The 18,671-nt window shown below is 39.4% G+C and overlaps 1 protein-coding gene across 5 annotated transcripts in view; it reads right to left on the bottom strand.

The window, feature by feature from the left end:
• LTBP1 (latent transforming growth factor beta binding protein 1) overlaps nucleotides 1-18,671 on the bottom strand; it is a 430,385-nt gene that overhangs the window by 15,865 nt on the left and 395,849 nt on the right. For all 5 annotated transcript variants that reach the window (XM_060117483.1, XM_060117484.1, XM_060117485.1 and 2 more), the window contains 2 exons: nucleotides 17,934-18,074; nucleotides 16,773-16,943 (listed from right to left, as the gene is read on the bottom strand). In XM_060117483.1, coding sequence (XP_059973466.1) covers nucleotides 16,773-16,943; nucleotides 17,934-18,074 — 312 coding nt within the window. The remainder of the gene's footprint in view (nucleotides 1-16,772; nucleotides 16,944-17,933; nucleotides 18,075-18,671) is intronic.

The following is an 18,671-nucleotide window of genomic DNA, read 5'->3' as shown; positions in this document are numbered from 1 at the left end:
CTTATGCTCATTCTCAGAGAGTACATACACTCTTATCCACAGTGCCTGGTGAGCAGGCAGTGAACCTGCTTTCCTGATGTTAAAACTTGCTGAGCTGTGAGAGAAAATTAGGTATCCGAAAAAGCAGCAGTCCCCAACCTTTGTGGCACCAGGGACAGGTTTCATGGAAGACGATATTTCCACGGACTGGGGGGAGGTTCAGGTGGTAATGCGAGCGATGGGGAGCGGCAGATGAAGCTTCGCTCGCTCATCTGCTGCTCGCCTCCTGCTGTGCGGCCCGGTACCAGTCCGCGGCCTGGGGGTTGGGGACCTCCTGCTAAAAAGAGAAGCACCCAGAGTCAAAAGCCCGGGGTTCTAGTCCTACTGCTTCCATCATTGGATGAATGGATAAAGATGATGTGGCACATATATACAGTGGAATATTACTCAGCCATAAAAAGAAACGAAATTGAGTTACTTGTAGTGAGGTGGATGGACCTAGAGTCTGTCATACAAAGTGAAGTAGGTCAGAAAGAGAAAAACAAATACCGTATGCTGACACATATATGTATGGAATCTAAGGAAAAAAATGTCATGAAAAACCTAGGGGTAAGACGGGAATAAAGACAGACCTACTAGAGAATGGACTTGGGGATATGGAGAGGGGGAGGGGTGAGCTGTGACGGGGTGAGAGAGTGGCATGGACATATATACACTATCAAATGTAACATAGATAGCTAGTGGGAAGCAGCCGCATAGCACAGGGAGATCAGCTCGGTGCTTTGTGACCACCTAGAGGGGTGGGATGGGGAGGGGGGAGGGAGGGAGATGCAAGAGGGAAGAGATTTGGGAACATATGTCTATGTATAACTGATTCACTTTGTTATAAAGCAGAAACTAACACATCATTGTAAAGCAATTATACTCCAATAAAGGTGTAAAAAATAATAATAATAAAAAGAGAAGCACCCAGAGTCAAAAGCCCGGGGTTCTAGTCCTACTGCTTCCTATTCTTTGGACTAGATACCTTCCTTTGAGCTGTGTCTGTTGAACAGGATTATGGTGCTGTGCCTTAGCAGCATTAAAGGCAGTTCATTGCTCCATTCAGTGATTGACTCACTCATCTGACCAGAGGCTGAGAATATTACAGGCAGCGTGGGGTTTGGGAGAGAGAGAGGAAGGATAAAACGACAGTACACTGACATGTGCAGTAGTGCATGAAGAAGAGGTAATGCCTAGAGTCAGCCAGGAAGAGCTGCGGAAGCCTTCACCTTGGAGATGAGCATCTACAGAAAGGGGGTCAGCCAGGTGAAGAAGAGGAGGGAAGGTAACTCAGAGTCATAGGCGTATATAACAGGTAAGAAAGTCTTAGGGAAATGAAAGGACCACATAAATGCTGCCTACTACCGATCCCTGCTAAAGAACAGTCGAAAAAAGGAAAGTTAGCTAACATGCACTATTAAGCTCCTGTGTGCTAGGTGCTGTGTACCTTTGCACACACTTTTCCCTTTATATCTCAGAATCCTATGAAATAACTGTAATTAGCTCCTTTTGTCTCCGATAAGGAAGCTAAGGTTTACAGCATAACTGTCCTAGCTTAGTTGAAGGATTGACTCTGTTGGTCTATCTGCAAAACCATGCTCTTTGAATTCCACAGCTGCCCTTCTGAAACCCTTAGAAGAAAATTATTAAATACATTCCCTAGACTGTAAGTATCAGGTAAGTACTTAGTTCAGCAATAAGCATTTCTGACTAAAATTCCAGGGAGAGTAATAACCGTGAATGCTGGTGAGCTCAGCCCCACCAGGGTCAGCTTTATCATTAGCAGGATTTATATTTATTGAATTTGCTCAATTTATTAGGTGGAAGAGATCAAATTGCTTAATGTTTAATTAAATTGTACTTGTCGAGGAGAGGGAAGTAGTGAAGTCTAGTCTCGACAGGGTTTACATTCTGTGGGACGCCTGTAAATGTTAATGCTCTAAGGAAACTCACAGGCTGTAGACCAACCAAGTTCCCTCACCCCCAACCTTCACCTAATGCTGCCCCTTCCAAGTTCAGTCACTCCCAGCATTTTCCATCACACTGCTGTTTACGTAGCCAGACTATAACTGGAGAGAGAGATTTGTTGGGTGTGAATGCCAAAACAATGGAGGTTCCATTTAGAAATCCATTTCTAAAACATGGATTCAAAATTTATAGACTTGTAACAGCATTAAATTATGCCACACATGAAAACCTTAAAATAATGATTGATAACATGAATTTCTCAGGAAGGACTGCATGAAAGGTTTCCCCTATTTCTAAGTAAACAGGGCTTTGGAAATAAAACATTAAGTCTTGCATTCAGGCAATCTCAGAGGAAATTAGGAATGAAGTAACTTCTAATATTCGATGAGACAAGACTGGACAATGCAATGAACAGGCAAATAGGAGGAAAGTTCAACATGTTAATTTTCTAGGCTGATCTACTTCATATTTTTCCAACTGGAAGGACAGATAAACTGTTTCATTTCCTGCTTTCCTAATCATTAAGTGCCGCTCTGAAGTGACAAACTGAGAAGTCAACAATTAGGAAAAATAAATATTATATGGAAGGAATACATTTTGTTTTTTCTGTTATGTTTTTTGCATTAACCAAGTAAGAATTATTATAAAATTTGAGCTACACATGTGCTTAAGATTAAAGAGGATGTTGCACAACATACGGAATATACTAAATGCCACAGAATTATTCACTATAAAATGCTTAACTTTATGTCATGTGAATTTAACCCCAATTAAAAAACAAGTCAAGAGAAACAAAAAAATGTATTCTTTAAAGTCTGGTATTCATCTAACCTTTCTACTTTTAATTGGTAAAATGAGAAAACAAGACTAGTTGATCTCTAAGGTCCTTTCTAGCTTACATATTCTACAATTCTAAGCAGACATTTTTACTATTAGGCTGCAAAATATTGGGAAGACAATCTGTCACTGAAACTTGTGGGCTATAATATGAGGTAATTACCACCAGATGGCGCTATTGTCTTCAGGTGGTGCTCACACGGGTGTTTCCAGATGACTCAGAATAATGGAATTGAATGCACTGTAAGTAATCATGGACAGTCTAACCTCATTCGTTTTCCTGCTGAGGAAACTGAGGTCCAGAGAAATTTAATGATATTTCAAAGGTCAAGTCAGGTTAAATTTTCAAAATATTGTTTTCTTTTAATAAAACTAAATTATTAAAATCTAAGGGTAAAAATAATTGTATCTTAAGTTTTGAAGCTGTTCAAAATTCTCTTAATGAATATTCAAAAGTATAGACCTCAAGGTTATGAAATAAAGATGTACTACTGGATCATCATTTGAAGAGCAAGTTCTAGGTAATTAATGCAATATTAAAGTACTGCTAAACATAATTAATAGATTATTCATAAATATGTATCCCATTTAATTATAGGAAATAAGCTAAAGCTGCAAAGCAAAACTCAAGTGTTTTAAGATCTGTAACTCTGTTTTATGGTTTGCTCATAGATTGCTATTTATCTTAATCTGAAGTAACTCCCTTCTTACCTTCCCCTCTGGATCTATTCAGAATCAAATACAGTCCTAGTAACTCTTCCCTCTGGCAGTGATTTATTTGGCTACCTCGGTAGGCACTGAAAGATTATGATGTGAATGGTAACTTCTAGGGTTGAACAGTGCACAACTAACACAACTGTTCGTAACAGCTCTGCTTGCCACTGAGACTTGAAGCTCAGAAGGAAGCATAAAAGAAGGCCTTGTTGTGCCAGGAAGCCTTCCAATGAGCTAATCTTTTGTAATTTGCTTCTTAAGACACTGGCTACTGATGTTGAGCAAAATAATTATCATCCAAGTTTCTGCTCCTTGCAGATTTATGCCAACACGCCTCCTAAGCACTTTCTAGATGCTTTCCTCCCAGTCATAAGAGGTGCAATCTGTCTGCTGCATGAAGGGAGAGCAGATAAAATTTCCCTCACCCTTCCTCTGCCAGGCGTGCCTGCTCTAGCCATGAGGTCAGCATATAAAAGACATGGGCAGCCAGTGGCTTTTTTCCAGCCATACTTGTCTTATAAAGTCAATTAGGAAAAGGTCAAAATAAATACAACATTATTTGATTTCAAAACCTCAAACACAGAACAGGGCTTTAAGCAATTACATACAGTGATATTTTTCATAGTCCCACTCAGCACAGTTCATTTTCTGAGAGTACATTTCAGCTATCAATGAAGAGAAAAAAATCCTATCGGCAAAATTTCTTTCAAATATGTGAAAGTAAAATTTCCACTAAAGAGAAAATCAACACCAAAAAGGCATTTCTAGAAAATCGAATGCCTATTCGTAATGTCTGATTTCAAGGTAGAAAGTTTAAACTGCTAAAAATTTGATTTAAGATCAATTAGGTTGCTTGTTACTAAAAAATAAAAGTGCTGCTTTTTGTGATCTGATGGATCATTTTACATGCATATCTTAATTTCTCTACTTTGGCTTTACATTAGAAAGATTCTAATAGATACATATGATTATAATAATAATGCAAGTTATTCTCCAGTCAGAATATTTTCAATAACAGAGCATGGCCAAATACCTTCTTAGCACTTCAATGTAGTATAGCTATTAAGAAAATAAGCCTTGAATAAAATTGATACCCCAAAGTCCAAATCGTACACAAACTAAAATTTCAGAAGTGTTCTTGTCACCAACTTTCCATCTTCCCATCAAATTCCCCTCACATTTAGCTGTTCTCTAATAGTTGTTGAGGCCACTGAGACAATAGCTTCAACCAGCGTGCTGGTCCTCCCCAGCTGGCATCCCAAACCCTCGCTGACTCACACTAACTCCAGGGAATTGGGTTTGGGAACTGCTGCCCAGTTCCAGGACACTCCTCCCAAGTTCTGTCACCAACAGTTTAGCGGGAAATGGAGTAAGTTTTCCCCTTTATGAGAGTTTTTTAAATTTTCCTTTTTAGCTTTCCTTACCCTGAGACAAACCGTGTTTCCTACTATGACAGCAATATGATCATAACCTGAACATGGCTTACTTGCCCATTGCTTTCTCTTCCTTTAAAGCACCTGCCCAAGACAATGTTGTTTTAAGAATCCACATTTTGGCTTCATTTCTAGTGTTCTTCCTCTCATGCAGTCCCTGTTTTTGTGCCTGGCCTTTGTATCATTCATTCCTGTTTATTCACTCCCTTCCACAAGTCCAATATCTCTTTCCTGGTTTTCCCCGACCTGCCATAAAAGCCCTGTCCAGCCGGGGGTCCTGATTGAGTGCTCAGTATCCCACCTCCTCCCTGCCCTTTTCCAGTGTGTATCTGGGGAAGGAGAAGAACGACATTTCACTGCCAACTGAAAATAAAGGCCCTTGCTTAAGTGTGTGTTTGTACAGGATGGTAGTGGGAGCTGGAGAAGCTCTACAAAATGCAAATATTTTCTTTAACTGGTTCTCAACCTTTTTTTCAATCCCAGTTGTGATGGCTAATATCACGTGTCAACTAGGCTAGGCCACAGACTGCCCAGATGAAGTTGGTCAAACGTTATTTTGGGTGTTTCTGGATGGGATTAACATTTACATTGGTGGATCTGAGTAAATCAAATTACCCTCCATAATGTGAGTGGGCCTCCTTCAATGGGTTGATGGCTTGATTAGAACAGAAAGACTGGCCCTCCTATGAGAAAGAGAATTCCACTGCCCACTGCCCAACTGCCTTTGGACTTCAGACTTCATCTACAAAACTGGCTCTTTCTGGCTGACAGCTTTTGACCTGGAACCTCGGCTTTCCTTGGGCCTCCACAACATTAGCCACCCTAGAGATTTTGAATTTACCAGCTTCTATAATCACATGAGCCAATTCCTTAAAATGAATCAGTGACTCAATCAATCAATCAATCTTTCTCTCTCTCCTATTGGTTCTGTTTTTCTGGAGAACGCTGAATATTGCCCAAAACCTTCTTTACTGGGTCAGGGGAAGTTTGTCATTTGTGTGGTACAGAATTTCAATAAGGTGAGCACATACCTTTAGCAGAAGGTACCTGATTCTTGAGGGGAGTTATGTGTAGTTAGAGAAAAGCTTTTATTAATTTTATCTGCCCTATTATTCCCTTGAGAGTCACTGCAATGGAAGGTATTGCTTATAAAAACAGTACACATTAGGAACACGTGGGGTCCCCTGTTAACATGGAAACAACAGAATGTGCTCTGCATGTCACACATGGCTACTTAGACTCACACTGTGAGTATACACATCCCGTGTCCTGGTCTTAATTCTCTAATAACTGACAATCACAGTCATGAATTTTTCTACCCAGCAACCTTAGCTGGCCCAAGATGGTAATTCTGCTATACAGATAATGACATACATTAAGTTTAGAACATTAATACTTTACTGTGAAAGTTTTAGAGTAAGGGGTTTTTTGTTGTTGCTATTTAATGTCTATGATGTTTAAGAGAACCATATACTAGATAATCTGATGGGCCTTGTGATTTCAATTTGAAATATCTAGGATTTTATATTACATGAGAATTCACAGAACTCTATTAGGTCAGTAAGTATTTAGATTCATTAGGGAATTCAATTTGTTGCATTTTAAGCTTGATTTGTTAGATTGATAAGAGCTGCTTAAATACCTAAGAAGAAAATGCTTTTTAGGATTGGAGGCTGCCCTTTCAGGTATATAAAATGCATGAGATAAAATCAAATACATAAAATTTATAAATCAGAGGCCAAAGTGTTAGAGACTTAATTAACTGAGTTTTGATATAGAAATAACTCTCAAGGAAAATTTAATCTGTTCCTTGAGCTATATAAACATTAATCACAAAATAAAACTTGATCTTATTTTATATAAAAATATTGGACTTATAAACAGAAGGACAAAATGTTTACGTTGAACTTAAATTCTTAGGTAAGTCCAGGTTTTAACATTGATAAATTGGATACACTGAATGTTCATTTAAAACCCCACCCTGAGTGGTCTTTTCCAGGCACAAGGCCTCTCTCAGACATTATATAATAACTCACACTGGTAGCCTGGAAGCCTCGAGGGGCACAGAAGCAGCAGGTTCTCTCAGGGGCTGCAGAGATTATCTGGCTCTGCATTAGTCCCCAAACTCTCACCTGCCCCTCATCGTCTTTGACTCTTGCTTACTTTCAAAGAGACTTCTAGCACTGTATAGTAAGGTAACAATGGGGAATAATCATTAGCTCAACTCATATCCTGGAACAAGATTTGATCTATAATCATCGCTAACACCTACGAAGCATTTACTGTATGCCAAGCATCTAACATGCGTTAGCACATTTTTAACCCTCAAACAATCCTTAGGAAGATGTTGCTACTACCATTTTACAAGTGAGGAAACTAACGTAATGATCACATTTAATACCAAGGCTCTATGTGCATAATTCACTACTAAATTTTATTTTGCAATAAGCCTTTTATAGTGAGAAAAGTACTTTCACCCTTTTCGGGAAAGTAAGGGGTAGCCTTCTAAATAAATACAAAGAATCTTTTCAATAAGAAACAATATAAATTGCTTACTTGCCCTTCCATATGGTATCCAATTCAGTCTAGTTCCATGGATACCAAGAATTCTGTCCCAGAGAACTGGACCACTTACCTCTGAGAGTATTCTCTCTGTATATATAGTGTACACATATGGTGGCCACTCAATTTAGGAGGCCTTTTATATCTTTCCAATTTGATTTAAATTCTCCGCTATAGCTTATTAACAGCTGCACTTTCTTTGATCATAATAATCTGGATCTATGATCACAATGATAAATGCTTTCATACTTACAGAGTATTAATTATCATAACCTCAAAAGAGTTCTCAACTTCAGATATAGGAAAATGAAGTAACTCGCCCAGTGCAATTGACAGAAGCAGTGCCAAAAGCAGAACGAGATCCCTGGACTGCCCAAACCAAAGGCGGTGACCACTCACTGTGCCTCACATGTAGGATGTTCCAGAGTTATTATTAACATTCTTTGGAAACATAGTTCTTGGAAAAGCCTTTAAACTGTGACTGCTGAAAGGCCTTTTGCAACCGCTGCCCAATTACAATATTTTTTCAAGTTTAGTCCATGAGTCAAATCCCTGTCTTCCTTCACACCTCCAAGGGTATTATGAAACTTCTTACACTCAGATCTTTGGGAACATGTAAGAGCCGTGCACAGATAGGAAAGAAATCACTAGCTTAACTGTTCAAAGACAGATTCCAGATTCTTTCACTCTTACAAAACCATATGAAAAGACGGGGTAGATAAGTTACTAGGAAGTATTAAAAAATAGTGTGTCACAGGAGATGATGAATTTATTACATAAGGATGTTATCTGTACAATTGAATGAGCAATACTGAGGAATGAACTTCTAGTTTAGCAGTACAACATAATTTTATATCATGTCAGTTCTACAGAATTTTACATTTCCTGTAAATACAGACTGTACGTCTGCTCCAAAATTTATTGCCTAGATGTGGCCTTGTAGGTGGTTCAAGTAAAAAATGAAATGAAGGAATATGTAGATAATTTAACTGAAACTGAAGACAGGCAAACTATAAGTAATTTAGACTGCATTTCAGACATGGTTCTTACTAACTGCACCTTGCATATAATAGTTTACTAAACATGTTGTTATTTGACTTTTTAAAAAATAAGAATTAGACATAAATCTATATTACGATCTATAGAATTCTTTACTGACAGAATTGATTTCAAAGTTTTCCTATGCTGTAATGATTATATTTTTCTTCCTGGCACTCAAGTACAAGGATAATCTCTATTCCCACAACCAGAGTTTTCTAATCAAATCTATCTATATATCTATATCTTCGAATTGCTCTGTGAGCAAAACTGAGAGGACCAATGCCTTCGCACTTTGATCAATAGCAGTGTTTCACAAAACATTTTAAGCATTTGACAATTTCTTTTGTGGTACTTCAGTTTCCTTGGAGTTTTTTTTTTTAACCCCACCGTGACTTTTCTATGCCTGACCTGCACCTAGTACTTCAGAGGTTAAAACACCTGTGGTGCAGTACACTGTACCAACCAAGAGGTGGCAATCTCTCAACACACTAAGTCTCCCCTCAAAATGTCTTAACTTATACGTTTTAGATCAAGACTTTATCAATTCTTTATGTTCAGTTTGTTCACAATAAGTCTAATTATTTTAATAATCTACTTAACAGAAGTCTAACTTTTTTTTTGCGGTACGCCGGCCTCTCACTGTTGTGGCCTCTCCCGTTGCAGAGCACAGGCTCCGGACGCGCAGGCTCAGCAGCCATGGCTCACGGGCCCAGCCGCTCCGTGGCATGTGGGATCTTCCCGGACCGGGGCACGAACCCGTGTGCCCTGCATCGGCAGGCGGACTCTCAACCACTGCGCCACCAGGGAATCCCCCAGAAGTCTAATTATTTTAACAAGATAACCACAGACACTGGGATCCCTGGGTACTTTAGATTCCAGTGTTCAAATATGTCTAATTTTCTTTCATTTGCAGGTCAATAGGTTTTTATTTCCATAAGATAATAGCACCCTACATATCTTGTAACCCATAGGTACATTTTTCCAGAAAATTTTGAGTTTATACTTTTAAGAGTAGCAATAAATAAAAACATTAAAAGTTCATTTTACCTATGTGCTAGGCATCACCAACAGTTTAATTCACTGAGAATTACTGACTTGCTTTAATCCATTAATTCATCAAGTATGTATTGTTATCTATTATGGCTACCGTGTGCTCGATTCTGATACAGAGTCTAAGTTGGCTAAGCTTACTGACTGGCTCTAAGGCTGTAGAGTTTCTCTCTCAGCACACAACGCATGAGGAAATTGAAAAAAAATCTCATCCTTAATTTTTCACTTTGTTACTTTTATATTCTAAGTGACACTATTTATCTAAGATGTGCTTTGAGACCTTGGGGAGATAGGGACTGGGGTAACACTAAAGTGGTTGATAGCACGGATGCCTGGATTTGAATCTGCCACTTGCTGGTATCTGACCACAGATGGTAATCTTGTGTGTTTCAGTTCCTCTCCCCCCAAAAGGAGGTAATTATAGACTTACCTCATAGGATGGCTTGGAGAATTAAATATCTTAATTGATGGTAAGCCTCTTGAACAGTGCCTGGCATTGTGTTATACACATGTCAGCTACCATCATTTTTTACTCAGGTGGAGACCCAGAAAAACCAAGCTACATAAAACTCGTATTCAATAAGCTCCAGATTTGAGAGTTCATGACTTCCTTCTAGCATGGCACTGAAAACTTCCAGAAAGATCAAACAATGACCACCCTCTCTCATTCAAAATATGGACACAGTGGTTTGTCTTTCCTGACTTGGTTTTTCGAATAGCTTTTTCTCGCAGAGGCTGGCCATGATAAAGAGCCCAAATTTGATGGTCCTCCCAAAGCAGTTCAGCCATTCTCCTCAAACCAAGGGAAAAAAAATTTTTTTAAGAACAGGCAGGATTAGAGGGTATTGAGAGGGGCAGGAGAAGAAGAGGATGCTGGGGCAGGAATAAGAGAAACTCCAGAGGCTGAGGAGGCGGAGGATGTCAGGACACGACCACTTCAGCAAACTCACTGCCGGGCCGCCCAAAACCATCTGAAACCTTCTCCTAATACCTGGTGTCTGGACTCCCAGACTTTAGCTGAGGATTATAATGGGAGCCCCAAGCAGCTCCAGAAATGTACTGAATGGTACAACTAGGCAATTCTTCTCATGTAAAGTGACCCTGACACAATCCATCAGCCTCCACTCACTCACCCGGCATGTGGTACCAGTCTGCACCTGGTACCAATCTGCAAGTTGCCATCTAACTTCAGAGAACACTATTTCAGGAGCCACTCCTACCTCCTCCAACTACCAGTATTCTCAGATGCAGTTGCTGCCTTAGCGAGAATTAGTGCCCATAACCTATTGGACCAGAAGTGTGAAAGCCTGTTTTGGAGCCAAAGCTTTACTTTACACACTGCACTTTAATGCTCAAAGCTGATGACAAGCACTGCGATTTATTACTTAAATTCCTCCAGCACTGTTTCCATCAGTAACTAATTGTTCCCCACAGCAGTGCTGCACTCCTACGGAAACTGGAAATTTCAGTGCCTGACAGGCTGGAATTCATCCAGTGCTTTTATTAACAAATAGACAATATGGTCCTTTCTCAACTATCATGTATTCCTGAAGAGCAACATTTAAAAGGCTCAATGGCAGAATGAGCAAATCAGTCTTAAAATTCACACATTCTCTGCTTCCTCTACGAAAAATTAATAACGGCATTAAAGTCGGTTTTAACAAAATCAGGTTGAATGCTGCTACGTGTCTCTAGAACCTTGCTAGTGTGGCCTGAGGACCAGCAGCAGCATTGTATTGGGACTTAAGAATGCAGAATCCTGCCCACCCACATCCACCTAGAAACCAGAATCTTTTTTTTTTTTTAATAACATCACCAGGTAATTAACATGCCCATTAATGTTTGTGAAGCAGTGGTCTAGAAGAGAAAGTTTTATATGAGGACAATTATTTCTGCATTTGTCTATCCTTAATTTCTTTTTTTTTTTTTTTTTTTTTTTTTTGCTGTACGCGGGCCTCTCACTGCTGTGGCCTCTCCCGTTGCGGAGCACAGGCTCCGGACACACAGGCTCCGCGGCCATGGCTCGCGGGCCCAGCCGCTCCGCGGCATGTGGGATCTTCCCGGACCAGGGCACGAACCCGTGTCCCCTGCATCGGCAGGCGGACTCTCAACCACTGCGCCACCAGGGAAGCCCCTATCCTTAATTTCTTAATTCATGTTCAGATGCTATTAGGTAAGTGTATTTCATGAGAACCTTAGATTTCAGTTACATTTGAAAATGCATTTGATCTGACTCACCCGGCAGTAGTAGCATTAGGTGCTACAACCTGCTAATGCTTACTGTGTGTCAAGCACCATGCTAAGTGTTCATGTATTAACTGATTCTTACAACAACCCTGTGAGGCAAGTGATATTAGTTGCATGTGAGGAAACTAAGGCACAGAGAGACAAAGGAACAAGGCTGTGTAGATGGAAAGTTGCCAAACCAGGATTCCCACCCAGGCAACCTGGCTCCAGAGTCCATGTGCTAATAACCCCTCTGCTCTGGCTCTTCTTGCTTGCTATACTCCGGCAGAAACATGCTCAACGGGAGACGGTTTGGTGTAGATATGACCAGAACATCAGGTACCAATCAAGGAAATGCCAGCTAATCACAGGGCCTCTGGAAAAATTGCTTAACTTTGCCATGGGCTTCTCCCTGGATTCAGGGTAGAGTATCCCTAAGTCTAGTTCAAGGCCTATAATTTCAGGGGTATAAAAGAAATACTCCTTCTGGGATGTCTAACTACTTCCTATGCTCCAACAGAAACAGAACAGTGTTTTTCAATATATGTTCCCTGGAACCCTGGGGTCCTTCACAGATACCTCAAGAGCCTAACTAGTTGTTCTCCCTACCAGCTCCAGCATCTTTCACGTTAATGAATTTATATATATTGGAAGTTAAAATAATAATTCCGTTGACAAAAGACTACCTTTTTCTAAAAAAATAAAAGACTGAAAATCACTGATTTTTGAGGATTTGGTTGACTGTAGACTAGTGATTCTTTTTGGAAAATTTATCACCAGTACTGTGCATATATAAGCTAGAAAGAGTGCAGCAAAGATACTAAACTTTTTTTTTTTAATTTGGCATGTGGGACCACTATTTCCTCGTACCCCATACTTTCCTAAAGATATTATACAGTATATATGTGTTCCCATGGATTTGTTTGAATTTACATTTAAAATTTTGTTTTGTAAAGTCTCAGTTAAAAATAATTGATGCAATATTCTAGAATTCATTTCTAACACGAAAATAACTTGAATATTCTTTTAAAAACGTAGTCAGTTAGATTTGATTTGCAAAGGCAACTAGCTCATCAGGTTTTCATGCCATAAATACTTAACATCCCAGCATCAGGACAGGGACAGAATAAAGTGCAAATACACGCAGAACCTTTTCATAAAGAAGCTTCCGTAACCCAAGTGTTGGGGTTGCAGACAGAATAGGCACAGCACTCCTACAAATCAGCAAGAAAAAGACACAAAGTCCAACCAGAGAAATGGGCAAAGGGTATAACTCACTGACAGAGAAACACAAATCATCTATAAACAAGAAAAAGATGCTCCAATTCCCTAGAAATAGGGAGACGCATATAAGATACCCTTCTTATCCATATGATAACAATTGTAAAGACTGAGAATATCTAGTGGTAAAAGGGTATGAGGAAAAGGCATTTCAAACACTGTCAGTGTGAGTGTAAATCTGTCCTGTATTTTTTGGAGAGTAATATAGTATAGTATTTTCATTTGTAGGAATTTTCTTATCAAGACACTTCCACAGTATCTATATATAAGATACATATGTGAAGGTTCATTGCAGCATTGTTTATAACAGGAAAATCAAGACTGGGGAAGGGCAGGGGTTGGGGGAGACAGACAGCCCAGATGTCCAGTGCTGGAGGTGATTAAATAAACCATGGTACAGGCATACCTTGTTCTACTGTGCGTCGCTTTACTGTTTTTTTTTTTTTTTAGCAAATTGAAGGCTTGTGGCAGCCTTGCATCAAGCAAGTCTACTGCAGCATATTTCCAACCACATTTGCTCACTGCCTGTCTGTGTCACATTTTGGAAATTCTCACAATATTTCAAACTTTACCACTATTACTACATTTGTTATGGTATTAGTGATCTTTGATGTTACTATTGTAATTGTTGTAGAGTGCCACAAACCCCACCCATATGAGACAGTAAACTTAACTGTGGAAACAAAGGATTTAGAATATTACATAAAACTAATTGAGAAAGCAGCAGCAGGGGTTGAGAGGACTGACTTGAATTCTGAAGGAAGTTCTATTCTAGGGAAAATGCTATTAAACAGCATTGCATACCACAGAGAAATTGTTTGTCAAGGCAGAATCAATTGAGGTGCAAACTTTACTGTTGGCTGTTTTTAAGAAATTACCACAGTCACCCCCATCCCCAGCAATCACCTCCCTGATCAGTCAGCAGCCACCAACAGGGAGGCAAGACCCTCCACCAACAAAAAGATGACTTGCTGAAAGCTCAGGTGATGGTTAGCATTTTCTAGCAATACAGTATTTTTAAATATCATGTATAGTTTTTTAGACATAATGCTATTGCACACTTAACAGACATAAACACTGTACAGTGTAAATTTAACTTTTATATGCCCTGGGAAACCAAAAAATTTGGGTGACCCTTGCTTTATTGCAATATTCACTTTATTGTGGTGGTGTGGAACTGAACCCATAATATCTCCAAGGTATGCCTGTACATCCATAAAACAGAGTCTGTGCAGCCATTTAAAAGTTACCATCTTTCACCAGTTCTAAGATACCCTAGATTGCAAAATACATCCTGATATAACAGACACTAAAATGTAAAAAAATCGCTTGTGGCCATTAATAGATGCCATCAATTATAAGATACCCCCAATTTCAGAGATGCTAACAAGTAAATCAAAAAACGTGTGCCTCAGATCGATGATATGGATTTCAGCTTTAAATATTCTCTTAAATATAAATTTATAATAACTAATATGGATTAAAAATATAACAATAATTAATGTATAGAAAAAAGACTTGGATAATTAAAACCAACTGTTAAGAGTGAACATCTTCAGAGGTACAAGCTATTAGGTATAAAATAAGTTATAAGGATATATTGTACAACATGGGGAATATAGCCAATATTTCACAATAACTATAAATGGAGTATAATGTTTAAAAATTGTGAATAATTACATTGTACACCTGTAACATACGGTACATCAACACTGTACTTCAATTAAAAAAAAACTGTGTGGGGGCTTCCCTGGTGGTGCAGTGGTTAAGAATCCACCTGCCAATGCAGGGAACACGGGTTCAAGCCCTGGTCCGGGAAGATCCCACATGCCGCAGAGCAACTAAGCCCGTGTGCCACAACTACTGAGCCTGCGCTCTAGAGCCTGCGAGCCACAACTACTGTAGCCAGCACACCTAGAGCCCGTGCTCCACAACAAGAGAAGCCACCGCAATGAGAAGCACGCGCACTGCAACGAAGAGTAGCCCCCCGCTCGCTGCAACTAGAGAAAGCCCGCGCACAGCAACGAAGACCCAGCACAGCCAAAAATAAATTAAGTAATTAATTTAAAAAAAAAAGAGTGAACATCTTCAAGGAGCAGATCTTCAAGGAGCGGAGTTCAGCTGTGATGGGGTAGATGGAGGGGGACATAACCTCTTTGATTAATTCTTTAGAAGAAGGATATATTTTTTAAAAAAATTAAACAATAAAAACACTGCCTAAGTAGAAAGGTTTGAGGTATTCAAGCATCGTGAGAAGATGACTCAAGTCATATATATTATAGTCACTTCCTTAAGTTTTCACCTTCTTCTCCTTGTGGCAATTGCCTCTAGGGACAGAGGCTACAGTAACGCTAATAATATACCACACTCCTTGTGTTCCTGCCCTATCTACATCCTCCCAGTTCTCACAACAACTCAACAAGACAGATGCCTCCATTAATGAGCTGCATTGGGTGAGGTTCTCTTTCCCCAAGTCATACAGCTGCTGTGGGCAGTTCTGAATTCCAGATCCAAATTTTCTGGCCCCAGAACCCATCCCCTTTCCATTTCTGGGCTACTATCATTACCATCTATATCTTTAAGAGGTTGCTCTTCATCCCTTGCTGTTCCTTTTCCTTTTACAGCATTTCAAATTACTTTCTTTTTTGTGCTACATTGGTTTAAGTTATTTCCAAGCTAAAAAGCTAATTTATTATTAAATATCTTGAAGATTACATTCTAATTAACTAAAAATAAATGCAGTTCCTCTTTTCAAGCAATTCTTCCCCTCTTGGCCATTCTGAGAATTTGTTCATTATAAACTCTTTCACTTTATATCCACACAGAATTTTTCCAGCTTTAACAAATCGATTCTATAGTCAAAGACAAAATGCTATACTGAACACTTTCAAGTGCTTTCCTTTAACAGGCAGTAAGTAGCTGTGGCGTCAAGAAGAGAAATAAGCAATCGGCGCACAACCCAACAGTCACCAAGTAGCTCAGCCTGGGAGCCAAGAGTCAGCACCTTCCAGCCCTCCTCCCACATGAGGAGAGGGGAGGAAACTGAGAGCTTAGCCAGTCCCATTTTTTTTCCATTTGACCAAAGGTTTTAACCCCAGGTCTAAAACTTGAAAGTCAAGGAGATTTGTTCAAGTACATTTTACTTACTTTCTACTCTCTTCCTTTATGGAGAGATTCTGTGATCTCTCCCACAAAGAGGTTGACATAAAAACTTGGGCTTTGACCTATATTGTCTATATTAATACTTTTTGCTCTAAGTAGAAACTGTTAGAAATGAGGAGGACTGTAGGGGGGGAAAAAAAAAAAAAGAAGTATCAGGAAATATAAATTCTAAAGACCTATGCCACCAACTGCTAAGATGCATTATATTTCTTTGGGTTATTTAGCATTCTTTGGCGAAATGGAACGAGGGTTTCAAAAATTAATGACAAGGTCTGGATTGGATGTAAACCAGGAGCCGGATGTTATGCAGTCCTGCTCTTCCACTCCCTAAACACACACACGCGTGCACACACACCCCCCTCTGATGAAAGCAAGGTATCAGGAGTGCAGGTGAAGATATATAAGTAAAAGAGAATTGTCAGGCTCCAAGGGATACTTCCAAAGGCCTGCAATAGAAGGAACTAGGTAAGGGCTCACCTGAATCTTTCATGGGGCAGAGGGCACACTGCATACCCCAGGCCTCTCCATACAAACAGCAGCACTCAGTATATGTTGTCTGCTTGCCTACAAGAGGCCGGCTACACACATACTCATCACTCAGATGTTCCCAGCACAGATCTTGGTAGACATCGGTTTCTTCAATTTGTTCTGAAAAGGAAGACATGGTTCCATGACAATTGCACTATTATTCCTATTTCATAAACACTGTGGTAGAAGCCAGCGAGTCTCAAAGTTTCCATCCCTATTTCTAAGAGTGACTTCCAAGCAAAAGTCTGAAGCCAGTCTGGTCTTTCCATGGATCAAACCTCTGTCATCTCCAACTGGGTGTCATTCTAATCAGCTGAAATTCAACCTGCCCATCATGTTCCAATTAAATCCTTCCCTCTCTAGCTTCCATCATTACATAAAACCCTCCACTATCTTGCCTGTACTTCATAATCCTGATGGACTTCTTATTCTTCTGATCTTTGATGTTTCACATTTACTCTCCTGTCAAATCCTACCATTTCTTTCTATATAAAATTTTTGGGATTCATCCTTTTTCATCCATTTCATTTGCCGAAGCCCTGAACTAGTGACACTTCATCCTAGGTCCTTAATGCGAACCTTTCTACTTTCCAATTGATTTCAACCAAAGTAGTTTCCTGAATGTGCTGATACATTGATCAATTAAGCCATTGATCAGTCAGTGGCACATTACCTTCTCGGGGATGAACAGGGATTCCTACCGATTCCTTCAGAGCCCTCCACCAACCTGATGAATTCTGCCCTCTGCTCTGTCCAGCCTCATCTGTCTCCTCCAGTCCAGTCAAGTAAACCTAATTATTTTTCCCTCAACTTACATCTTCCTCAGTTGCCTTTAATGGTTCAATGTGATCAACCCTCAGGCACTAACAGCTCTGCCATCTGCTCAGCCACTCCGTATTCTGTTGTCCATTAAATCAGTATGTGCAAGGTGTTAAATCTCCTACATATTGATGATATGCATCTTATTCTTTCTCTTAGCATCTCATTTTAATTATTTCAAAATACCCAAGGAATCAATTTTAAAATTTTCCAACAGCTCACATTTCAGTCAAAAGGAAAACCTTATGATGTTTATTTGGACACAGACTTGCATTTCATATCCAGACATACCATGTGATTCAGTCGGTCGGATACATCTTTTTTCCGAAGCATCCAGGACCATTGGGTGGGTACAGAAGCAGTTATAAGAGCCTTCTGTATTAACGCACTGGCCATCAATACAACTGTTGGGGTCTTGACACTCATCTATATCTTAAGAGAAAAAAATGAAAGAAAATCAGCAATCAGCTGCACCTCATACACTTAACCAAACTTAATACACTGCTAAATTTAGTCCAGATTCCAGGGGCTGCCACATTTTAATCAGCTACACATCATCATCCAAAAGAGAACAGCTCCAACTATAAAAATGTTAAGTTGTATTGACTGGAAAAATAATACCGCCCTACAGCTGCTGACATTAAATAAGCAAAGAAAACATTTAAGAACAGGATATGCTTAGAAATTTAAGATAAAATGTCTCTTTATGACAATTTTAAAATTATTTTCTTTTGCTATGTTTTTCTGCCTAGTGTATACGGTTTTCTGCTTAGGCATTAAAGTCTGGGTCAGTATTTAAAAATGACTTTCAGTGCATGGTATGAGTGATGAAACAGGAGGCTCCCCAGACCAAAAGAACACTTCAGTTATACCAGTGACCTGAATTATAATCCCACATTGAACATTAACTCTTCGAAATCTATTCAAATAGTAGTATGAAGGGTTTTTATTTTCTTAAATATTGCTCAAGAAAAAGATCCATAAAACATTTACAGATCTTTTCAACACATGATTTAGATTCAAAGACAT

The sequence above is a fragment of the Mesoplodon densirostris genome, chromosome 14 (assembly GCF_025265405.1).
Source record: "Mesoplodon densirostris isolate mMesDen1 chromosome 14, mMesDen1 primary haplotype, whole genome shotgun sequence".
NCBI lineage: Eukaryota > Metazoa > Chordata > Mammalia > Artiodactyla > Ziphiidae > Mesoplodon > Mesoplodon densirostris.
Note: the sequence above shows the minus strand (reverse complement) of the source record. Positions and strands in the feature narration are given on the sequence as shown.